Source organism: Salvelinus namaycush, chromosome 3, assembly GCF_016432855.1.
Source record: "Salvelinus namaycush isolate Seneca chromosome 3, SaNama_1.0, whole genome shotgun sequence".
In the NCBI taxonomy this organism is placed as follows: Eukaryota; Metazoa; Chordata; class Actinopteri; order Salmoniformes; family Salmonidae; genus Salvelinus; species Salvelinus namaycush.
Genome location: NC_052309.1, coordinates 64459140 through 64485717, shown reverse-complemented (window position 1 = coordinate 64485717; position 26578 = coordinate 64459140). Strand labels below are relative to the sequence as shown.

Here is a 26578-nt window from a genome sequence, read left to right as displayed (position 1 = left end):
ATTATTATATTAGCAAACAATTATTGTGAATCATCCTGTATTGTCTCTAACATCTTCTACTCCCTCGCAACAGTTGGGATACACACTCAACCCCTTTCCCCCACAACAACCATAGACTCAGATTCTCAGCAGTTGCACCGTCCCAGAGCCCAACTCAAGAAAGGTCTTGATTTGCAAATGCATATACAGTTGCAGCTGTATGAGAAGGCCTGCAAAACTGCCCAAAACAAATGGGCAGAAATGGGGAGATTTGATGAACCATTGTCACGTCCTAGATGATGGAGGTCAGATATACCCCCTTCCCCTGAAACACCCACAACCTGGTCCCCTGTAGTGACCATATCCCAAGCATCTCCAAGCAGTCAGACCTTTGATTTTGTGCCACCGGGGCCACAATAATACGCCCAATAGAAATGAATGGTAAGTGTATTGTGTCATTTTGGATTTACCTTCATTTTAAATAAGAATAGAATATGTTTTTAAACACTTCTACATTAATGTTCTACCATGTTTACGGATAGTCCAGAATAAATTGTGAATAATGATGAGTGAGAAAGTTAGAAACAAGTATCATACCCCACAAAATAATCTGAAACAGAACCAAAACAAACAGCAAATGCATCCAACAAGGTTGTAGAGTCACAAGCGTGATGTAATCATTGCATGCTAGGAATATGGGACCAAATACTCAACTTTTGATTACTTTAATACACATACTGTATAAGGGAATTTGTCCCACTACTTTTGGTCCCGTAAAATGGGTGGACTAGATACAAAAAGTGCTGTAATTTCTAAACGGTTCGCCCGATAAGAATGAACATACCTTCAAATTAAAGCTGACTGTCTGCACTTTGACCTCAGTCATTGTATCATTTCAAATCTAAACCGCTGGAGTACAGAGCCAAAACTAAATATTTGTCACGGCCCTAATATTTTTGAAGCTCGCTGTAGATTAGGCAACACTTATTTCCCAACTGCCACCTCACCTTTAGTAACGTTGCTGTAAGGGGAGCTGATGGCTTGGCTGTTGGAGAGGGTTCTGTAGAGACAGCGGTAACTGCCCTGGTGTGAAGCATCCATCTTAAACTTTGTTAAAGTAGCCCTGGGCTGTGAGGATCCAACGGTCACATTCATGACAGAGTCTCCATTCAGATAGAAGATGAACTCCACAGCATTACAGAGGATACGGGATGGAAGAGTGCAGGTGAGTTGGACCTCCTCTCCATGCAAGAAGGCAGAATAGGATTGGTTTGTGGAGAGTGAAGGCTTCTGCAAGACAACACCTGTTGGTCGAAGACATCTAGTTTAGTTAGGCAACAGTAATCACAACCTATCTACTGGTCTTCATACTGTCTAAGACACCTGCTCTGATCTAGGCTACCCCCATCTGGTCACATAGCACCAAGTCTGGCCTGGGTTAAGATTCTTTGTGCAACAGTCAAAGTCTCCAGTAGGTGGCAGAACAGGCTATAATACTGCAGTAGTATGCTTTTTAGGATTTTCTCTCTGATGAGACATTTTTGCACAATTCAAACCATTCAAACCAAAACTCAAGTCTAGACAAGGAAAAGAGACTCCCTTACCTGAACAAATAACACCTGCGTCGTTACCATGACTACAGTTATGTTTTCCTCCTGTGTGTGGGCACAGCGTGATGGAGCACTCACTGCCAGAGCAGCCAACATCATCCTGCCAGATAGGCCCACTGCCTTGACCAAAGTAACCCCTCTCTGGGGCACTAACAGCATTCCCACAGCCGAGCTGTCTGCACACCACAGCAGTGTCATTCCCGTCCCACACGTCATTACACACGGTTCGCCAGTGACCAATTTGATAGACCTCCACCCTCCCAGAGCAGAGGTCACTCCCATTGACCAGTCTGATATTAGGTTTAACTAGGAATTAAAGAAACATTTAAAATATTTGACAATGTGGGAGAAAATAAATGCATTTCAGTATCATATTCAACTAAATCAATGCCAAGTTGACACAAGTATAATCAATTGTATTATGACTTTCATTAACCACAATAGCAACACAGAGGGACTTTTACCTGAGCAGACAACTTTGGCATCTTGAGACTGTAAACAGTCATGGTGTTTCAATCCTCCATGTGAGCATTCTGTGAGGGAGCTCTCACTGCCTTTACAGCCAACATCATCCAGCCAAGTCGGCCTGCCACCACTTCCCTGACCTAAGTGGACACTACCTTGGACACTCACAGCCCTCCCACAGCCCAGCTGGCCACACACCACATTGGCATCGTCGACGTCCCACTTCTGGCCACACACTCTTCCCCACTGGCCCTCGTAAAGAATCTCCACTGTCCCCGAGCAGCGACTAGTGCCATTGACCAGCCTGATCTCTTCACCAGCTCACAAAGAGGAAAAGAGATGTTAGGAAAAATTAATAATGATTAATAAGCAAATACGCAATTTAACACTGCCAGTTGTCAAAGCTGTTTCAAACATGTTAATTAACCTTTTTGGACTTTAACAGCATTTTAAAACCTTTGAGACTTGTGTTGATCTTTTTTTTTTAGGTAAGAACAAATTCTTATTTACAATGACGGCTTCGGAACAGCGGGTTAACTGCCTGTTCAGAACAACATATTTTTACCTTGTCAGCTCAGGGATTCGAACAAGCAACCTTTCGGTTACTGGCCCAACGCTTTAACCACTAAGCTACCTGCCGCCCCACAGGAACACTTACCTGCCAATGAAGATCTGACCATTTGATGAGCTGTTGGGGAGACAACCAAAACATTACAATTAAAAACATTTACTGAGAATGCCATTTCTAAATGGATAACAGCTCATAATAATGTCATTAAAAAATCCTAATTGTTTTTTATATGTAAGTTTGTTCACCATTTCTGAATTGTTATTGCTACATTTGTAAATGTTAGTAAGCTGTATCTAGATAGTTATTTACATATTTATAAACTATTTTAAACATAAACCAGGCAAGCAAACATTATTTGCATATGCTGTTGTGGCATTTACACCATCTGTAAAGCCAGATAGTTTGGTATATATCGAGCTCAAGGATTTCCTTTATGAAACTGCCCTGTGTCTCATGTACAGTAGTGAACTTGTCGTGGTTGACATTTGCCAGACTCTCACAGACTTCTGTTTAGTATACAGATAAAATAATGTATCAGTTTCACACAAAATGGCCTAATTCCTTTGTTTAAAAATCAGCTAGTCCTGCTTTCTGCTAAATGCTATTAATGACTCAACACTATTTTGTGAAATAGTTTCTCCACTTGATGTTGACTTGATTTTATTTCCTGATATAAAATGTCAGCAGTGTTGAGGAAGCTACTGAAAATATAGTTTAGCTGCTACCAGTTACTTCACACTGGAGTAAAAAGTTCAGTTACAATGTACAGTGGGGAGAAGAAGTATTTGATAACCTGCAAAATCGGCAGTGTTTCCTACTTACAAAGCATGTAGAGGTCTGTAATTTTTATCATAGGTACACTTCATCTGTGAGAGACGGAATCTAAAAGAAAAATCCAGAAAATCACATTGTATGATTTTTAAGTAAATCATTTGCATTTTATTGCTATTTTATTGCTACTGAAAAGAAGATTTGAATTTAGATAAACTACCAATCAAAATGTAGTTAAATTACTAGTTGAATTAAAAGTGGAACTACTCCCCAACACTGTATGTAAAATATAGTTTATGTTACAGCTACTGTATTATTACTCTCTGCATGTCTCTTTAATAAGGGTTTGATTTTAAGCAAGTGAAATAGATAAACAAAAGTTAAATAAACAATAAAAAATGAGCAGTACTGTTAACATTACACTCACTAAAGTTCCAAGAGAACAAAGACATTTCAAATGTCATATTATGTATATATAAAGTGTTGTTACGATGTTTAACTAGTTAAAGTACAAAAGGGAAAATAAATAAACATAAATATGGGTTGTAATTACAATGGGGTTTATTCTTCACTGGTAATCCTTTTCTCTCTCTCCAAGACGGAGAGATATAAAAGTGGCCCTTTACACCTAGGTGTGATACTCTGCTGTCTCAAATCAAATCACATTTTATTTGTCACATACGTAGAATACAACAGGAGCAGACCTTACAGTGAAAGGCTTACTTACTACATACAGGGGGTACCGGTACAGAGTCAATGTGCGGGGGACACAGGTTAGTCGAGGTAATTGAGGTAATATATACATGTAGGTAGAGTTAAAATGACTATGCATAGATAACAAAAAGAGAGTAGCAGCAGTGTAAACGGGGGGGGGGGGGGGGGGACAATGCGAATAGTCTGGGTAGCCATCTGATTAGCTGTTCAGGAGTCTTACGGCTTGGGGGTAGAAGCTGTTAAGCCTTTTAGACCTAGACTTGTCACTCCAGTACCACTTGCTGTGCGGTAGCAGAGAGAACAGTTTAAAACTAGGGTGGCTGGAGTCTTTGACCATTTTTAGGGCCTTCCTCTGACACTGCCTTGTATAGAGGTCCTGGATGGCAGGAAGGTTGGCCCCAGTGATGTACTGGGCTGTACGCACTACCCTCTGTAGTGCCTTAAGGTCAGAGGCCAAGCAGTTGCCATACCAGGCAGTGATGCAACCAGGCAGGATGCTCTTGATAATGCAGCTGTATAACTTTTTGAGGATCTGAGGACCCATGCCAAATCTTTTCAGTCTCCTGAGGGGGAATAGGCGTTGTCGTGTCTTGGTGTGTTTGGACCATGATAGTTTGTTGGTGATGTGGACACCAAGGAACTTGAAGGTCACAACCTGCTCCACTACAGACCCGTCGATGAGAATATGGGCGTACTCGGTCCTCCTTTTCCTGTATTCCACAATCATCTCATTTGTCTTGATCACATTGAGGGAGAGGTTGTTATCCTGGCACCACACGGCCAGGTCTCTGATCTCCTCTCTATAGGCTGTCTCATCGTTGTCAGTGATCAGGCCTACCAGTGTTATGTTGTCGGCAAACTTAATGATGGTGTTGGAGTTGTGTCTGGCTATACAGTCATGAGTGAACAGGGAGTACAGGAGGGGACTGAGCACGCACCTCTGAGGGGTGTGAATGATGTGAGCCATGACCAGCCTTTCAAAGCACTTCAGCGCTATAGACGTGAGTGCTAAAGGTCAGTAGTCATTTAGGCAGGTTACCTTAGTGTTCTTGGGCACAGGGACTATGGTGGTCTTCTTGAAACATTTTGGTATTACAGATTCGGTTAGGGGCAGGTTGAAAAAGTCAGTGAAGACAATTGCCAGTTGGTCAGCGCATACTCGGAGTACACGTCCTGGTAATCAGTCTGGCCCTCCGGCCTTGTGAATGTTGACCTGTTTAAAGGGTTTAGTCACATCGGCTACGGAGAGTGCGATCACACAGTCGTCCGGAACAGCTGACGCTCTCATGCATACTTCTGTGTTGCTTGTCTCGAAGTGAGCATAGAAGTAATATAGCTCTTCTGGTAGGCTCGTGTCACTGGGCAGTTCTTGCCTGTGCTTCCCTTTGTAGTCTGCAATAGTTTGCAAGTCCTACCACATCCGACGAGCATCGGAGCCGGTCTAGTACGATTCGATCGTATTGACGCTTTGCCTGTTTGATGGTTCGTCGGAGGGCATAGAGGGATTTCTTATCAGCTTCCGGGTTAGAGTCCTGCTCCTTGAAAGCGGCAGCTCTACCCTTTAGCTCAGTTTGGATTTGGGCCTTGTCGGGTGTCTGAAGTAAATCCTTTGCGTCCGACTCGTTAAAGAAAAAATCTTTGTCCAGTACGAGGTGAGTAATAACTGTCCTGATATCTAGAAGCTCTTTTCGGTCATAAGAGATGGTGGCAGAAATATTATGTACAAAATAAGTTATAAATAACGCGAAAACACACACAGTAGCACAATTGGTTAGCAGCCATCTCCGGCGCCATTCGTAATGAATGTCTCCCCCTCACTCTCTTAGTTCTTAGCCTCTTATCCTGCTGGACCTCTCAAGCTGGACCTCTCAGGCTGGACCTTTCTCAAGGAGAGAGAAAAACCTCCATCCTCAGTAGGCCGACCACAGGTCCTGGACCTTCGCCTTTAATGGAAAGAACTGGTGAAATGGGAAACATTACATTTACATAAGTATTCAGACCCTTTACTTAGTACTTTGTTGAAGCACCTTTGGCAGCGATTACAGCCTCGAGTCTTCTTGGGTATGACACAACAAGCTTGGTACACCTGTATTTGAGGAGTTTCTCCCATTCTTCTCTGCTGATCCTCTCAAGCTCTGCCAGGTTGTTTGGGGAGTGTCGCTGTAGAGCTTTTTCCGGTCTCTCCAGAGATGTTTGATCAGGTTCAATTCCGGGCTCTGGCTGGGCCAATCAAGAACATTCAGAGACTCGTCTCAAAGCCACACCTGCGTTGTGCTTAGGGTCGTTGTCCTGTTGGAAGGTGAACCTTGACCCCTGTCTGAGGTCCTGAGAGCTCTGGAGCAGGTTTTCATCAAGGATCTCTCTGTACTTTGCTCCATTCATCTTTATGTTGATCTTGACTAGTCTCCCAGTCCCTGCCGCTGAAAAACTCTACAGCATGATGCTGCCACCATCATGCTTCACCATAGGGAAGGTGCCAGGTTTTATCCAGATGTGACAATAGGCATTCAGGCCAAAGAGTTCAATCTTGGTTTCATCGGACCAGAGAATCTTGTTTCTCATAGTCTTGGAGTCCCTTCCCTTAGGTGCCTTTTGGCAAACTCCAAGCGGGCTGTCATGTGCCTTTTACTGAAGAGTAGCTTCCTTCTGGCCACTCTACCATAAAGGCCTGATTGGTGGAGTGCTGCATAGATGGCTGTCCTTCTGGAAGGTTCTCCCATCTCCACAGAGGAACTCTGGAGCTCTGTGAGAGTTACCATTGGGTTCTTGGTCACCTCCCTGAGTTTGGCTCTAGGAAGAGTTTTAGTTGTTCTAAACTTTTTCCATTTAAGAATTGTGGAGTCCCTGTGTTCTTGGGGACCTTCAATGCTGCAGAAATGTTTTGGTACCCTTCCCCAGATCTGTGCCTTGACACAATCCTGACTAGGAACTGTATGGACAATTCCTTCTACCTCATGGTTTGGTGTTTGCTCTGACATGCACTGTCAACTGTGGGACCTTACATAGACAGGGGTGTGCCTTTCCAAATCATGTCCAATCAATTGACTTTCCCACAAGTGGACTCAAATCAAGTTCTAGATACTTCTCAAGGATGATCAATGGAAACAAGATGCACCTCAGCTCAATATAGAGTCTTGTAGCAAAGGTTCTGAATACTTATGTAAATAAGGTCTCTTTTTTACTTTTTATAAGTTTGCAGAAATTCTAAAAACCTGTTTTTCGCTTTTTCAATATAGTGTATTCTGTGTAGATTGATGAGGAAAATGTTTTATTTAATCCCTTTTCGAATAAGCATGTAATGTAACAAAAGGTGGAAAAGGTGAAGGGGTCTGAAAACTTTCCCATTCATTAAATTAACTGGGAAATGTACAAATATTGAATTCAAATTGAATTCCAATTCAAAACAGTCCAAACACTTCAATTCCAAAACTTTAAGATTGAATTCATTTCAAAATTTCAATAATGTAAATTCTCCACTTCATGAGTGAATTCAAGAATTGAAATTGACCCCAACCCTATGCATATTTAACTTTGGTTTGCCATTTCAAATTTTAAAAATTCTCGTGTGACTTGAAAGACGATTCTAGACCATTAAGAAATATGTAAACTACGATATCACTAGAGAATTAATCAGTGTAATTTTTCGCGTAGATGGACCGGTGTTATCCTCTCCGCAGTTTCAAGATCCTATTTTGCTACATTTTAATAATTGCAATAATTGCAAAATTGCTCGGCTCACAGTTGTGTGAGCCAAGAAAGCAGACATGAGAACTGGAAATGAATCCTTTGTTATAGGTCAGTTTGATTTTGTGACTGTCTACTAAGTCGCTCGTGAGCAATATCATCAATTCATGGAGACCAAAATTAAAATTCCTTTGCAGACATTAGTATATCCAGTACATAAATCATAGCCTATTGAAACAAGGCTAAGATAGAAAGAACCATATATACTGTACTTGGATATAGCAGAAGTTACAGAGACAACAGATACCAATCTATATATAGAGTAAATTGTTATTCATGTGAGGCACTTGCAAGACCTTCCTTTATGAAAACTTAGTTATTGTAATACACAAAGACTCACCTAATGCCATAAAGAGTAGAATTGTCACCATCTTGGTCCTTGTAATGTCCTCCGATATCAGATATGATTCTCACCAACACTTGGCAGTAAATTGCAATTTTTACTCCAGATTTAACTATTTTCAAGTTACAATACAATGGACTCAACTAACAATACAACCAAAATTCTGCTGAACCAAAATTGAGAGATAAATTACCATGGTCTGGCAATGCTACATCCATGTAAAAAATATCAATGTGTTATCTTCTACACACTTTGTGTAGTCACACCGTCACAAAACAGGAAATCCTGGCCCACTACTATGCTTAGTCTCTGGTCTGGCCACCGATTCCACTAAACTGAGCTCAACACTGAGCTCAACGCCACAAACACCATTTGTTTCATTTTTTTAAACAAATAATATGAAACCCATAAAACACGAACACGAACAAAATAAACTGAGGGGCCAATAAGAAATGCACAGAACCTAAAAAATAAGTCACCCCCCCAAACAAAAATTGTAGTATAACCCTTAAATGTTCTCTGAATATTGTGTTTGTTCTTGTAAGGTGATCTACCATAGTCCCAGGTCCACTGAAATGCTGCTCTGAAAGTGGACAGGTAGCCTAATGGTTAGAGGATTGGGCCAGTAACCAAAAGGTTGCTAGATTGAATCCCTGAGCTGACAAGGTAAAAATCTGTCATTCTGCCCCTGAACAAGGCAGTTAACCCACTATTCTTAGGCCGTCATTGTAAATAAGAATTTGTTCTTAACTGACTTGACTAGTTAAATAAAGGTTTAAAAAATGGTGGAGCCCCCCCGGAGTTAAGAAACAACATTTAAATACACACAATGTGTGTTAATGCTAATGCCGGAAAGTATGTCGAAGATCACACAATGATCTTGCATAATCAAAACAGTTGTTTATGTATTTTATCCCCAAATGCTGGTTGTGCATCCGATTGCATTACAAGATCAAGATGTGATCTTTTACACACTTACTGGTATTATCATTACCATAACAGAGAAAAACAGTACACTATCATGAAACAGGAAATCCCAGCCCACTAACCACTTATGTGGTTAGTCTCTGGTCTGGTCGCTGATTTCACAAAACTGCGCCGGCACACAACACTGAGCTCAACACCACAAACCCCATTTCATTTATTTTTAAACCAAGAATATCAGACCCATAAAACACAGTGATGGAGCTATACATACAATTATTTATTTATATATTAAACATACAGTACCAGTCAAAAGTTTGGACACACCTACTCATTCAAGAGATGTTCTTTATTTGTACTATGTTCTACATAGTAGAATTATAGTGAAGACATCAAAACTATAAAATAACACATATGGAACACATATGGAAATCAAAATGTATTTTAGATTTTAGATTCTTCAAAGTAGCCACACTTTGCCTTGATGACAGCTTTGCACACTCTTGTCATTCTCTCAACAAGCTTCACCTGGAATGCCTTTCCAACAGTCCTGAAGGAGTTCCCACATATGGTGAGCACTCGTTGGCTGCTTTTCCTTCACTCTGAGGTCCAACTCATCCCAAACCATCTCAATTGGGTTGAGGTCGGGGGATTGTGGCGGCCAGGTCATCTGATGCAGAACTCCATCACTCTCCTTCTTGGTCAAATAGCCCTTACACAGCCTGGAGGTATGTTGGGCCATTGTCCAGTTGAAAACAAATGATCGTCCCACTAAGCGCAAACCAGATGGGATGGCGTATCGCTGCAGAATACTGTGGTAGCCATGCTGGTTAAGTGTGCCTTGAATTCTAAATGAATCACGACAGTGTCATCAGCAAAGCACTCCCACACCATCACACCTCCTCATCCATGCTTCACGTGGGAAACACACATGCAGAGATAATCCACGCACCTACTCTGCGTCTCATAAAGACACAGCAGTTGGAACCAAAAAATCTCAAATTTGGACTCATGAGACCAAAGGACAGATTTCCACCAGTCTAATGTCAATTGCTCATATTTCTTGGCCCAAGCAAGTCTCTTCTTACTATTGATGTCCTTCAGTAGTGGTTTCTTTGCAGCAATTCGACCATGAAGACCTGATTCACACAGTCTCCTCTGAACAGTTGATTTAGAGATGTGTCTGTTACATGAACTCTGTGAAGGATTTATTTTGGATATGATCTGAGGTGTAGTTAACTCTAACGAACTTATCCTCTGCAGCAGAGGTAACTCTGGGTCTTCCTTTCTTGTGGCGGTCCTCATGAGAGCCAGTTTCATCATAGGTTTTTGCGACTACACTTGAAGAAACTTTAAAAGTTCTTGAAATGTTCCGCATTGACTGACCTTCATGTCTTAAAATAATGATGGACTGTCGTTTCTCTTTGCTTATTTGAGCTGCTCTTGCCTTAATATGGACTTTTACCAAATATGGCTATCTTTTGTATACCACCCCTACCTTGTCACAACACAACTGATTGGCTCAAAAGGATTAAGAAGGAAAGAAATACCACAAATTAACTTTCAACAAGGAACACCTGTTAATTGAAATGCATTCCAGGTGACTACCTTGTGAAGCTGGTTGAGAGAATGCCAAGAATGTGCAAAGCTGTCATCAAGGCAAATGTTGGCTACTTTGAAGAATCTCAAATATTAAATATATTTTGATTTGTTTAACACTTTTTTTGGTTACTACATGATTCCATATGTTTTATTTCATCGTTTTGATGTCTTCATAATTATTCTACAATGAAGAAAATATTAAAAAGAGAGAAAAACCCTTGAATTAGTAGGTGTGTCCAAACTTTTGACTGGTACTGCAGATACACACTGAGTGTGCAAAATGTAAAGAACACCTTCCTAATATTGTGTTGCACCCCCCATGAATGCTCCCAACAGTTGTGTCAGTGTGGCTAGATGTTCTTTGGGTGGTGGACCATTCTTGATACACAGGGGAAACTGTTGAGTGTGAAAAACCCAGCAGCATCGCAGTTCTTGACACACGCCTGGCACCTTCTACCATAACCCATTCAAAGACACTTAAATATTTTGTCCTGCCCATTCACTCACTGAATGGCACACATACACAAACCATCTCAATTGTCTCAAGGCTTAAAAATCCTGCTTTAAGCTGTCTCCTCCCTCATCTTGTCACACCCTGACCATAGAGAGCTGTTTATTCTCTATGTTGGTTAGGTCGGGATGTGATTAAGGGTGGGTTATCTAGGGGAATTAGATATCTATGTTGGCCTGGTATGGTTCCCAATCAGAGGCAGCTGTTTATCATTGTCTCTGATTGGGGATCATATTTAGGTAGCCATTTCCCCTTTGTGGGATCTTGTCTAGGTATAGTTGCCAGTATGCATTATATCAGCGGCACGTTTCGTTTGTGAGCGTTTTTGTTCTTTGAGTTTTTCTCTTCCTAATAAAAGGGATGGAAACAAACCACGCTGCATCTTGGTCCAATCATTATGACGAGTGTGACACTTCTACACTGATTGAAGTGGATTTAACAAGTGACATCAATAAGGGATCATAACTTCCGCCTAAGATTCACCTGGTCAGTCTGTCATGGAAATAGCACGTGTTCCTAATGCTTTGTACACTAAATGTATTGTCTAAACTAAATCATATTTTATTGGTCACATACATGTAATTAGTGGGTGTAACAAAAATACTTGTGCATCTAGCTCCGACAGTGCAGTAATATCGAACAAGTAATATCTAACAAATTACACAACATATACACAAATTGAGAAGCCAATAAGGAACTTAAAAAATAAGCCCCACCCCCCCAAACAAAAACTGTAGTATAACGCTTAAAGGGTCTCTGAATCTTGTATTTGTTATTGTAATGTGACCTGCTATAGTCCCTAGTCCACCGAAATGCTGATCTTAAAGTCCCACCACAATCTTACTTTCAGTCTAACAGTGCACCAACCACCAGTTAAGAAACATTTACAAACACACACAGACATGGTTCTTTATTAAATGTTATTCTCTTCGTCCAATGATCTGGCATAATCAAAACAGTTATTTATTTTATCCCCAAATGTTGGTTGTGCATCCAATTGCATTACAAGTGAGAGTGCATGGGGAAAAAACAGTTGTGCGTTGTCATACTGGCTGCAGAGAGGCTGGCCAATAGCAGCGTTCGATCGTTGTGAAGGACAGATCCACTCCTACTGAACAGCAGAGGCAGTGGTGTTGTGGGGAAAAGAGATGTGGACAAATTACACTATTGTGTGTAAACAGTGGTTAGAGATGGGGCAATAGCTAGCCTGATCCCAGATCAGTTTGTGTTGTCTTGCCATTGTCATGAATTGGCAAGACAGCACAATACTGATCTGGGGCCAGGCTAGGGAATAGCTAGGTACTTAGATGTGTCAGTAGAGTCCGGGATGACAGACAGATAAATACTGATAGTGTGCAAACAGAGGCAGTTGCGTTGCTGTGATAGATACAGAGATAGAGGTGCTGATACTGTGAAACAAACTTACAGAGGCAGTGCTGTTGTGTGGGGGGGGGGGGGGGGGGGGGAGGGAGTAGAGAGATGGGGAACATGTATACATACAGAGGCAGTGGTGTTGTGTTGTGGGGGGGAGTAGAGAGATGGGGAACATGTATACATACAGAGGCAGTGGTGTTGTGTTGTGGGGGGGGGTAGAGAGATGGGGAACATGTATACATACAGAGGCAGTGGTGTTGTGTTGTGTTGTGGGGGGGGGGTAGAGAGATGGGGAACATGTATACATACAGAGGCAGTGGTGTTGTGTTGTGGGGGGGAGTAGAGAGATGGGGAACATGTATACATACAGAGGCAGTGGTGTTGTGTTGTGGGGGGGAGTAGAGAGATGGGGAACATGTATACATACAGAGGCAGTGGTGTTGTGGGGGGGGGGGGGGGGAGTAGAGAGATGGGGAACATGTATACATACAGAGGCAGTGGTGTTGTGTTGTGTGATGGGGGTGGGGGAGTAGAGAGATGGGGAACATGTATACATACGGAGGCAGTGGTGTTGTGGGGGGGGGGAGTAGAGAGATGGGGAACATGTATACATACAGAGGCAGTGGTGTTGTGTTGTGTTGTGGGGGGGGGGGGAGTAGAGAGATGGGGAACATGTATACATACAGAGGCAGTGGTGTTGTGTTGTGGGGGGGAGTAGAGAGATGGGGAACATGTATACATACAGAGGCAGTGGTGTTGTGTTGTGTGATGGGGGTGGGGGAGTAGAGAGATGGGGAACATGTATACATACAGAGGCAGTGGTGTTGTGTTGTGTTGTGGGGGGGGGGGGGGAGTAGAGAGATGGGGAACATGTATACATACAGAGGCAGTGGTGTTGTGTTGTGTGATGGGGGTGGGGGAGTAGAGAGATGGGGAACATGTATACATACAGAGGCAGTGGTGTTGTGTTGTGTTGTGGGGGGGGGGGGGGGGGAGTAGAGAGATGGGGAACATGTATACATACAGAGGCAGTGGTGTTGTGTTGTGGGGGGGGAGTAGAGAGATGGGGAACATGTATACATACAGAGGCAGTGGTGTTGTGTTGTGTTGTGGGGGGGGGGGGGGGGAGTAGAGAGATGGGGAACATGTATACATACAGAGGCAGTGGTGTTGTGTTGTGGGGGGGGAGTAGAGAGATGGGGAACATGTATACATACAGAGGCAGTGGTGTTGTGTTGTGTTGTGGGGGGGGGGGGGGAGTAGAGAGATGGGGAACATGTATACATACAGAGGCAGTGGTGTTGTGTTGTGTGATGGGGGTGGGGGAGTAGAGAGATGGTGAACATGTATACATACAGAGGCAGTGGTGTTGTGTTGTGTTGTGGGGGGGGGGGGGAGTAGAGAGATGGGGAACATGTATACATACAGAGGCAGTGGTGTTGTGTTGTGTGATGGGGGTGGGGGAGTAGAGAGATGGGGAACATGTATACATACAGAGGCAGTGGTGTTGTGAGGGGGGGGGGGGGGGGGGGGGGGAGTAGAGAGATGGGGAACATGTATACATACAGAGGCAGTGGTGTTGTGAGGGGGGGGGGGGGGGGAGTAGAGAGATGGTGAACATGTATACATACGGAGGCAGTGGTGTTGTGAGCGTACTGATATCACGTCACAGAGTTTACACAGACATAGATAGATACATCCTACTGACAATGTGCTACAATGTGAGCATACTGGTAACGTGGTACAGTTTGACTGATGGTGGGGGGTAATGGGAGGGCGGGGCATAGATATTGACAATGTGCTACAGTACAGAGGCAGTGGTGTTGTAAAGACAGGTGATGCATTACAGAGGCAGTGCTGTTGGGGGGTAGTACATACACTATCCAGACGTGGAATGAGGGAGGGACCAAGTTGGGAAAAGGGGGGAGAAGGGGATCACAGACTTATTGGTCATTGTTATTTTACTGCTGCTCTCTACATAAAATGCTTTGACAAAGTGAAAATTGGCTAGACTCCATGTACTTTAAAACAAAGGAATACATCTTATGTACATTATTTCATGGCTGCTACTTTCTTACAGGTCATCTTCATAACTCCACGACAACTTGACTCTAGATCATAGAACCACTACGTTTCCTTTTCTCCCATGAAAAAACGAAATGCTGTAAATGGAACAAAACAGAGAGATGCCAACCCAACCTGGTCCAATTTGTGTTTTGTGTATCAATTTGATCCAACTTGTGAACGTGACAGTGCAAGAGGTCTAGTGCATAAAGTGAATTGCATCTGAAATCGTGTCATCATTTTTGTTCTACTTATCTTTTGATTTGATAGAAAAAACACACATTTCCACTGTGACTACTTAGTGTGCTGATATTCCTGGGTGAAACGAAGAGAACAAAACACTAGGTCTGGGGAGGTGGGGGGGAAATCACAAATAACATCTAAGCTCTTAGAACAGTGAGAAAAATACTGAGAAAAAGATGGCAACTCTTCTTTTATGCATCATTCCACCTGGACAATTCAAATTGCAATCATTACTTTTTCCATATATCTTTTGTAAGAAAGAAAATCTGTCTCAAAGTTGTAAACTGTCCCTGACAACATTTAGGGATGACTCGTGTCCAGTGTCCAGCAGTCTGTCTGTCTAGTTCCCTGCAGAAAGACGTGCGTCTTGTCGACCCCTTTACCCCAGGTCTGACGGGCACTGAGCCTGAATTCCTGTCCAATGTCTTGAGGGGGAGAGAGGAAGAACAGAGAGTCATCACTGAGGAGAGTAAACAGAGCAACTCAGATTAAACTCCTTGTGTTGCAGCTGCCAATCCCTGGTGCTGGTTCTGAGGCATGTCTATGGTGGTGGTGGTGGTGGTGGTGGTGGGGGTGATAGGTATAGTGCCATCCAGGTGAGATTGTGACACCCCTATTGTTCAGTCAAGTATGGGGTCGGGTTCTGCCCCGTTTTGGTGCCCGGTCTGGGTCTGAGATAGGAGGAGTGGGAGGACGGCTGTCTGTCCATTGAGGCCTGCGTTTGCCCTCAAAGTGTCAAAGTCCGTCCTGGTTGGGCCCAGGCCTGGCCCTATTCTTAACCCCACTCCACTCTGGCCTGGTTTGTCACAGTGTGGGAGTCTAGTCATGCCTTCTGGCTGTCCCTGCCTGGGGGGTGGTGGTGGACCCCTGTCTAAGAGGAGGGTGCAGGGGGGCTGCTGTGGGCTGAGCTGAGGGACAGGCTGGGGCTGCAGCTGCCTGGTGGGGCCCTTCCTCTGCTTTAGCGGCACCTGCTGGCCCCCTGGCCCTACAGACCCTCTGAGTTTTCCAGCATCTACTGGATGAGAGGGGGCATGGAGCCTGGGATCTCCATCTTCAGAGTGATCACTCGCTCCGCTCCTGGAGGAGGAGAGGGAGGGATAAGAAGAAAGAGGGTCATCTGTTATGTGTTCCACGAGATTCTGTCATATGTAAGACCCTAAATATTCATCTTCAAATAAATGACAAAAGATATAACCTTGCACCTTGCAAAAGTATTCATCCCCCTTGGCGTTATTCCTATTTTGTTGCATTACAACCTGTCATTTAAAAATATTTTTAATTGGATTTCATGTAATGGACATACACAAAATCATCCAAATTGGTGAAATGAAAAAAATTACTTGTTTAAAAAAATTCTACAAAATAAAAAATTGAAAAGTGGTGCGTGCATATGTATTCCCCCCCTTTGCTACAAAGCCCCTAAATAAGATCTGGTGCAACCAATTCCCTTCAGAAGTTACATTAGTCAAATAAAGTCCACCTGTCTAAGTGTCACATGATCTCAGTATATATACACCTGTTCTGAAAGGCCCCAGAGTCTGCAACACCACTAAGCAAAGGGCAGCACCAAGCAAAGCGGCACCATGAAGACCAAGGAGCTCTCCAAACTGGTCATGTGACAAAGTTGTAGAGAAGTACAGATCACGTTTGGGTTATAAGAAAATATCAAACTTTGAACATCCCACGGAGCACCATTAAATCCATTATAAAAAAATGGAAAGAATATGGCACCACAACAAACCTGCCAAGAGAGGGCCTCCCACCAAAACTCACGGACCAGGCAAGGAGGACATTAATCACAGAGGCAACAAAGAGACCAAAGATAACCATGAAGGAGCTGCAAAGCTCCACAGCGGAGATTGGAGTATCTGTCCATAGGACCACTTTAAGCCGTACACTCCACAGAGCTGGGCTTCACGGAAGAGTGGCCAGTAAAAGCCATTGCTTAAAGAAAAAAATAAGCAAATACATTTGGTGTTCGCCAAAAGGCATGTGGGAGACTCCCCAAACATATGGAAGAAGGTACTCTGGTCAGATGAGACTAAAATGTAGCTTTTTTGGCCATCAAGGAAAACGCTATGTCTGGCGCAAACCCAACACCTCTCATTATCCCGAGGATACCATCCCCACAGTGAAGCATGGTGTGAGGATGTTTTTCATTGGCAGAGACTGGGAATGGTCAGAATTGAAGGAATGATGGATGGCGCTAAATACAGGGAAATTCTTGAGGGAAACGTGTTTCAGTCTTCCAGAGATTTGCGAATGGGATGGAGGTTCACCTTCCGGCAGGACAATGACCCTAAGCATACTGCTAAAGCAACACTCGAGTGGTTTAAGGGGGAAAATGTAAATGTCTTAGAATGACCTAATCAAAGCCCAGACCACAATCCAATTGAGAATCTGTGGTATGACTTAAAGATTGCTGTACACCAGCAGAATCCATCCAACTTGAAGGAGCTGGAGCAGTTTTGCCTTGACGAATGGGCAAAACTCGCAGTGGCTAGATGTGCCAAGCTTATAGAGACATACCTTAAGAGACTTGCAGCTGTAATTGCTGCAAAAGGTGGCTCTACAAAGTATTGACTTTGGGGGGGGGGGGGTGAATAGTTATGCACGCTCAAGCTTTCCGTTTTTTTGTCTTATTTCTTGTTTGTTTCACAATAAAAAAATATTTTGCATCTTCAAAGTGGTAGGCATGTTGTGTAAATCAAATGATACAACCCCCCAAAAATGTATTTTAATTCCAGGTTGTAAGGCAACAAAATAGGAAAATGCCAAGGGGGGTGAATACTTTTGCAAGCCACTGTAAATGGCAGGATTGTTGCACTGAGACTTTTTAATGACTTTGCCGGGGATCCCAAACTTCTAATCTTGGGACGGACACTAACCACAAGGCCACTGAGTTGGTTGGACAGGGAGCACAAATATATTTTCCATTGTTGTTCACTTTCTGTAGATGTTTTGGTGTTTATGATACATGTATGCATGTCCTAGTGTGTGTCTGTATGTCTGTGTCCCAATGTGTGTGTTCTCACCAGTATGTCCAGATAGGCATCCTTGACCAGAGTGATGTGGTCAACCATGGTGAGGGTGGTGAAGCCTGGCAGGTGCTTGACAAACTCCACCATTGGGTGGCAGGTAGCCTAGTGGTTAAAAGTGTTGTGCCAGTAACCCAAAGGTTGCTGGTTCAAATTCTTGAGCACGTTAGGTGAAAATCTCTTGTTGTGCCCTTGAGCAAGGCACTTAACCCCAATTGCTCTGGATAAAAGCATGTTTTAAATTACGTTTAATCCTGATACACTTAGTGGACAGCTCACCGAACCTATCCCACAGGTTCACGTGTAGAGCCACGCCGTGCTCTGCACTGTTATGTGAGAGTGAGAGAGAGAGAGAGAGAGATAGTTATATTCTAGGCTAAAATGGCAATTAACGCCTCCAGGTCGACCTCACAATCTTCCAAACAAAAAAGACAACACAGAGGTAGTCAGAAAGATGACTGCTGTCCCTGAGACCAGACACTAACTCAGCATTAGGGCTGCACGTTCTGTTTTTTTGCCTTACAGCTGATTCAAATAATCACAGCTTGATGATTAGTTGATTATTATAATCAGCTGTGTAGTGCAGCCAACTAACACCCCTATTAGTCCACAGAAAAATCGCAGTCAACATGAACATGAGGTATGGAAGTCAAACTAACTGCATGCTATTACAAAATGCTATAGATGGAAGAAGGGTAGTGTAGAAACCTACCAAAAAACTATTGGCTACAACAAATCCAATCCCACCTGGGAAAAATGTCTCCTTGAAATAGTGAAGGTGTAAACTTAGCAGTAGGAAGCCTGAACAGTATATTTGACCTATCAGCTAACATATCAAATTAAAACAATTCTAACAGAAAACCTAAGAAAACTAACAACAATTAGAAATGGTTTGATGAAGAATGCAAAAACATAAGAAAGAAATTGAGAAACCTATCCACCCAGACAACCAAAACCTATGCCTTCCCTATGGGGAAACACTGAAACAGTACAGAAATACACTAAGGAAAAATAAAGAACATGTCAGAAAACAACTCAATGTGACTGAAGAATCCATAGAATCAAATCACTTCTGAAAATTGGACCACACTAAACAAAAAACAACATGAAAGGCTATCTATCTAAAATGGAGACATTTGGATGAACCACTTCAACCTTTTTGGCCATATAACAAAAAACCAAGAGCAAACACATTTCCATGATAATTTGCTAAACTTAGAATCAGCTATTAAAGACTATCAGAATGCACTGGATTCTCCAATTACATTTGTGGAGCTACAGGACAAAATACAAAGCCTCCAACCCAAAAAACCCTGTGTGTCACGCCCTGACCGTAGAGAGCTTTTTATGTCTCTATTTTGGTTTGGTCAGGGTGTGATTTGGGTGGGCATTCTATGTTCTTTTTTATATGATTTGTATTTCTGTGTGTTTGGCCGGGTGTGGTTCTCAAACAGAGGCAGCTGTCTATCATTGTCTCTGATTGAGAACCATACTTAGGTTGCCTTTTCCCACCTGTATTTGTGGGTAGTTGTCTATGTGTAGTGGCCTGCGAGCACAACGTAGCTTTACGTTCGTTTGTTATTTTCTTGTTTTTTGGCGACATTGAATAAACTAAAATGTACGCTCACAACGCTGCGCCTTGGTCCCCTCTATCCGACAAACGTGACACTGTGGTGTTGATGGTATACTAAATGAAAATATATTATATTCTTCAACTTTTCAACATTATCCTCAGCTCTGTGATCTTCCCCAATATCACCCCAATCCACAAAAGTGGAGACAAATTTGACCCCAATAGTTATTGTATAATCTTGTATTAATCAATGGAAAACTCTACTGCAGTATCAACAGCAGACGTCAACATTTCCTCAGCGAAAACAATGTCCTGTGCAAATGTCAAATTGGCTTATTACCAAAATATCGTACAACAGACCACGTATACACCATGCACACCGTAATAGACAAAGAAACAAACAAAACAAAAGCAATTTGGCATGAGGGTCTGCTATCCAAATTTATGGAAAGCGGTGTTGGGGGGAAAACATATGATATTATAAAATGAATGTACACAAACAACAATTGTGACTCACCACCTGGATTCGGTCGAGCAAAATTGGAAATTGGGTTTCTTACAAAGTATATATATATTTATATATACAATACAAAATGGTAAATAATAAATAAATAATACACTGCATTTTTTTAAGGAACAATGGGAATTTAATTCTGCTTTTAAAGTTGATAAACTCACTTTTGAGAAAAGGGCCTTTGAATGTTTTGGTACTTACTCGAGAGCTCTCCTTTGTCTACACCCATTCAGCATTGTTCATACCCTCTTATGCCAGCCCCACCCGTCTCATTAAGGATTCACATGTGAGGTCATGTGCTAAACAGTGAGCAGTTTAGTTAAATTTAAGACTAAAGGTGGTAGTAGCCTACAATAAAGAAAAAATCCAGGTAAACAGAAAGTGTCCAGATGTAAAGATGCCTTAATAGAAAATTACTGAAGTAAAAGTAAAACTCACCCAGTAAAATACTACTTGAGTAAAAGTCTAAAAGTATTTGTTTAAAAAAAATACTTAAGTATCAAATGTAAATGGAATTGTTAAAATGTACTTAAGTGTCAAAAGTAAAAGTATAAATAATTTCAAATTCCTTAAACCAGATGGCCCAATTTACATTTTTATTGACGGATAGCCAGGGGCACACTCCAACACTCAGACATAATTTACAAACGAAGCATTTGTGTTTAGTGAGTCGGTGTGATATGTCACGTTATGTCATGTTACGACACATAGTTGCTGTGTTAGCAATACAAAACTTTACGTGTCGTTTATCTTTCTTGTTTTTTGGTGTTCATTTAATAAATGTATGATGTACGCCTACCACGCTGCACCTTGGTCCGATCATTCCATAAACGAGCGTAACTGTTGCTGGAGGCTCTGCACAGCAGACCGTCGCTGGAGGCTCTGGACCGCCGACTGCCGACCGTCGCTGGAGGCTCTGGACCGCCGACCGTCGCTGGAGGCTCTGGACCGCAGACCGTCGCTGGAGACTTCGGGCCATGGATCGTCACTGGAGGCTTCGGGCCATGGATTGTCGCTGGATGCTTCGTGCCATGGATCGTCACTGGAGGCTTCGGGCCATGGATCATCAATGGAGGCTTCGTGCCATGGATCGTCACTGGAGGCATCGGGCCATGGATCATCACTGGAGGCTTCATGCCATGGATCATCACTGGAGGCTTCGGGCCATGGATCATCACTGGAGGCTTCGGGCCATGGATCACCACTGGAGGCTTCGGGCCATGGATCATCACTGGAGGCTTCGGGCCATGGATCATCACTGGAGGCTCCGGGCCATGGATCATCACTGGAGGCTTCGGGCCATGAATCACCACTGGAGGCTTCGGGCCATGGTTCATCACTGGATATACTGTACCGTGGAGTCTGGGTTTTCTGCACACTATAATTGTATTATGTAAAATGTATGGGTTCACAGCTCCAATCCAGATGTGTTAGTCATTACTGAGACATGGTTAATAAGAAAGAGTGTTCTGAACACTGATGTTAACCTTTCTGGTTATAACCTTTTTCGGCAAGACAGATCTTCCAAAGGTGGTGGAGTGGCAATCTTTACCAAGGAACACCTTCAGTGCTAGATTGTCTCCACCAAGTCTGTTCCCAAACAATTTGATTTGCTGGTTTTAACCATTTAAGCTTTCAAATAGCTCTTTGTTGATTGTTGCTGGGTGTTATTGTCCACCATCAGCACCGGTCTGCACCCTACATGCCCTAAGCTCTCTCCTGGCACCTTACTCTAAATCTGAATTTGTAATGCTAAGTGACCTAAACAGTGTCTTAAAACAATGGAACTTACCAATCCTACAAACACCCAGAAAAGGCGACTCTCCTTGATATTATCCCCACAAATAATCCTGAAAGGTATCAGTCCAGTGTTCTCTGTAATGACCTTATTGATCACTGTTTTACAACCTGTGTTCGTAATGGCTGCTCAGTTAAATGACCTGTCCTGATTTGTCATAGACGCTTGCTGAAAAACTTTAATGAGCAAGCCTTCCTTCATGTCCTGGTCTCTGTATATTGGTATAGAATCTGCTTTATCCCCTCTGTCGAAGTTGCTTGGACTTTCTTTTTTAAATGTTATTTTCAGTGGTATTGTTAATAAGCACTCCCCTATAAAGAAATCGCTAATTAAAAACAGGTTCAGCCCCTGGTTTGACCGTGATCGGTTAGAGTTACTCCACCTTAAACTCGACACACAAATACTCAGGCTGACTGGCTCAGGCAAATGAGAAATAAGTGCACTCAGGCTGTCCGGAAGGCCAAAGTTAGATACTTTAAGGAGAAGTTCTGGAAAACAATGAAGGACCTGGAGAATAACCCTCCTCCTCACAGCTGCCCATGTCCCTTAATTGACTTGTCTAGTAAAAAAAAGGTTAAATAGATAAATATATATTCGTCTTACTTTTCATATTTATTTTTTTACAAATATTCTAATGTTTCTTCCACTATGACATTACAGAGTATTTTGTGTAAATCATTGACAAAAAATGACAATGAAATTAATTTAAATCCCACCTTGTAAAATGTGGAAAAAGTTTAAAATGTCAAGGGGTTTGAATACTTTCTGAAGGCACTGTATCAGAAGATGAATACTGCTGATGCACAACTAAGTTTCTAAATTTCACCTAATATATTCTACTATTCCTACTCTCAACAGTCATTTGAGACCCAATTTGAGACATATGGAGTCACGGACATGATAAAAAGTCGACCTTCATCTATACTGTCTGTCAGCCATCGTAAAATAGGCCGAAAGAGTCCAATTGTAGGCTAAGTAAAGACTCAGTTCTCAAAGGCTATGATCTCCAAGAGAGAGCAACATGTTTGATGTCTGATATGGCTGAAATAGAAGGAGGAATCTCCAAAAACGTAGAAGAATTGTAAATGTGTTTATGGAGGACATCCAATAAGTAGATTGGAGAAGAGAGATGGAGAAGAGAGAGAAGACTCACTTGCACCTTTCTCATTAAACAGAACAAACGAGGCATGAGGATAAAACACTATTTAATGTAGCTCAGCATACTTACTGAGAAAATAGATAGAAGCGTGACTAAAGGAAGGTTAGCGACAATATAATTCAATGACATTAGAAGGAGTGCACACAAGTACAGCGAGAAAATAATATATTTTATGTGGTTGAAAACAACCTCTGAAGAGAGAAAGGCAGGGAAGGAAGGAGGAGAGGAGGAGGTTGAAAAAAAATGGAAAAAGAGGAAAATGGAAAGGCTGTTGATTTCAGGCCAAACTAAAGGCCGACCCAGAACAAGAGAGAGGGGAAGAGCTGTCAAATTCTTACTTTCTTCCTCCAACCTTGTTCCTCAATCCCTCTCAAAGCTCATTATGTCAGTCTCATTGCTTACAACAGGTTTTTTGATGATAATGGTTGTATTAATTTGGGATCTATCACATCCCAGAACTGTACCAGACTATGTTTGGAATATTTCTTTTTCACATAAAGTAGAATAGGTCAACTTTTAAACTATGGGGGATAGTAGATTGACATAAGCTAGTGCTTTTGCTGTTTGTTAGGCCTACTCATCTTGTTGGCTGACGAAAAATAAACGTGCACAGTTCTTCCAAATTCTTCAATATGGGCCTCGGAAATGGATAAGGACGCGCGCAGTTGCGTCCCCGATGTGTCTGTCTTCACCTGAAGCCTGTGAGAAAGAGGCATTCACGTGACGGGTATTGGCTAATGAGAATTGAGCTATTTGAGAGAGCCATGTGAATAAGAGGTGCTTTGGAGCACGCTGCCGGGAGAAGGGAATTATAATTATTCAATCCAAGGGCACAACGGCCACTGGCCACAAAAGGCATGGATTTTTTAAGGGGCACACAAGGGGGATGCCGCCGGGAAATTCGAGGCATTATCAAGTAAGTGATTGTCAAATTGTGAATGAGAGACTGATGAAGTATGTGTAGCCTGAGCTAAAAACTAAGCAGAGCATATGCCTTTCATGCAGCTTCTTTCAAATCATCATTAGAATCTCATAATGCAGCCTTAGAATACATTAAAAATCAAAACATATAGCCCAACTAAAGTTGCATAAAGAACTCTAAATTAAGCATAATAGGAGTACCTGTTTCTTTGTTAACCGCTCAACACCGAATAGCCGCATGTGCGCGCTCCCTAAAATTGTTTAGAGAAAACCTCAGTTCTATTTTATTCAGCTATGTTCAATTGGATTCCTAAATAATAATATAAAATAATGCCACGGAATTCTAAGCAAATCTTGTCTGCTAAATGAACTAATGTAATCCTCAGACAAATGGCACAGCCAGATCAGGGCCTAACATAAGGACAACTCAGAGTATGCTGTCCTGTTCTTCTGAAATAGACTACATATCGGCTTCCTATTTCGCAACAAAGCATCCTTCACTCATGCTGTCAAACATACCCTCGTAAAACTGACCATCCTACCAATCCTAGACTTCGGCGATGTCATTTACAAAATAGCCCCCAACACTCTACTCAACAAATTGGATGCAGTCTATCACAGTGCCATCCGTTTTGTCACCAAAGCCCCATATACTTCCCACCACTGCGACCTGTACGCTCTCGTTGGCTGGCCCTCGCTTCATACTCGTCGCCAAACCCACTGGCTTCAGATCATCTACAAGTCTCTGATAGGTAAGGCCCCGCCTTATCTCAGCTCACTGGTCACCATAGCAGCACCCACCCAGCCTGCGCTCCAGCAGGTATATCTCTCTAGTCACCCCCAAAGCCAATTCCTAATTTTGGCCACCTTTCCTTCCAGTTCTCTGCTGCCAATGACTGGAATGAATTGCAAAATTCACTGAAGCTGGAGACTCTCACCTCCCTCACTAGCTTTAAGCACCAGCTGTCTGAGCAGCTCACAGATCACTGCACCTGTACATAGCCCATCTGTAAATAGCCCAAACAACTACCTCATCCCCATACTGTATTTATTTATTTATCTTGCTGCTTTGCACCCCTGTATCTCTACTTGCACATTCATCTTCTGCACATCAATCACTCTAGTGTCTAATTGGTATATTGTAAAAGAGTTATTGTGATGGCGTAGGCTATATTACATGGATTTATTGTGATGGCGTAGGCTATATTACATGGATTTGTTGCAATGGCATAGGCTATATTACATGGATTTATTCTGATGGCGTAGGCTATATTACCTGGATTTATTGTGATGGCGTAGGCTATATTACATGGATTTATTGTGATGGCATAGGCTATATTACATGGATTTATTGTGATGTCGTAGGCTATATTACATGGATTTATTGTGATGGCGTAGGCTATATTACATGGATTTATTGTGATGTCGTAGGCTATATTACATGGATTTATTGCAATGGCATAGGCTATATTACATGGATTTATTCTGATGGCGTAGGCTATATTACCTGGATTTATTGTGATGGCGTAGGCTATATTACATGGATTTATTGTGATGGCATAGGCTATATTACATGGATTTATTGTGATGTCGTAGGCTATATTACATGGATTTATTGTGATGGCGTAGGCTATATTACATGGATTTATTGTGATGTCGTAGGCTATACTACATGGATTTATTGCAATGGCATAGGCTATATTACATGGATTTATTGCGATGGCGTAGGCTATATTACATGGATTTATTCTGATGGCGTAGGCTATATTACCTGGATTTATTGTGATGGCGTAGGCTATATTACATGGATTTATTGTGATGTCGTAGGCTAAATTACATGGATTTATTGTGATGGCGTAGGCTATATTACATGGATTTATTTGACTTTTTCAAATGTAGATGTTGCAAAGGTCTGCATCGTTGGCTTGTAGGCTATACGTGGAATCCAGGAGATCCTACATGTGTTTATGTTAATTAACAGTCAATTACTGTGAGAATGGCAGTTATTTGCTTGACAATCACCGGCTGACAAAATGTCATGACCACCACAGCCCTACCCCCTGTCTCGTCAGCCCTGGTTAGCCTCTGAGCCAGGCCAGCTAGTTTTACTGGGTGCTTCTGGGTGACAGGTGCCCTCACACATTAAGGTCCCACGCACCTCTAGCCAGGCACACATACACACACTCGGGTATAATCAATGACACTCAGGAGAAAGCAGATACACACACACACACAGACGTTTGTTTAACTATCCTAGTGGGGACCAAACAATTGATTACAATTAAAAATCCTATGTTTCCTAACCCCTAAACCTAACCTTAACCCTACACTTAACACCTAACCCTAATAGTAACCCTAACCCTAAACCTAACCCCTAAGCCTAAAATGGCTTTTTTCCTTGTGGGGTTCCCACAAATGTCCCCAATTTTCCTTGTTTTAATATCGTTGGGCGGTCCCAAAACCACACACACACACACACACATACACATAATGTGTTGGACATAATGAATGATGTGACACAAGTTCCTCCTTGTGGTGATAATAATATCTGCATCATCAAGTCCTTTACTTAATAGGTTTTTTCTAAATGAAAGTTGTTGGTCGGGGTCGATTTTGGCCTCCTGCGTCCAGAGATCTATTTCTAAATGTTGACCATATAG

General features: G+C 42.3%; 1 protein-coding gene across 1 annotated transcript in view; it reads right to left on the bottom strand.

Annotated features, from left to right (window-relative positions):
- Positions 1-18043, bottom strand: part of LOC120043977 — a 68271-nt gene extending 50228 nt beyond the window's left edge. The window contains exons 1-6 of the mRNA XM_038988572.1: positions 17951-18043; positions 17411-17415; positions 15696-15992; positions 15299-15375; positions 2210-2374; positions 1584-1895 (exon numbers count right to left, since the gene is read on the bottom strand). Coding sequence (XP_038844500.1) covers positions 1584-1895; positions 2210-2374; positions 15299-15375; positions 15696-15992; positions 17411-17415; positions 17951-18043 — 949 coding nt within the window. The remainder of the gene's footprint in view (positions 1-1583; positions 1896-2209; positions 2375-15298; positions 15376-15695; positions 15993-17410; positions 17416-17950) is intronic.
- Positions 18044-26578: the final 8535 nt, after the last annotated feature.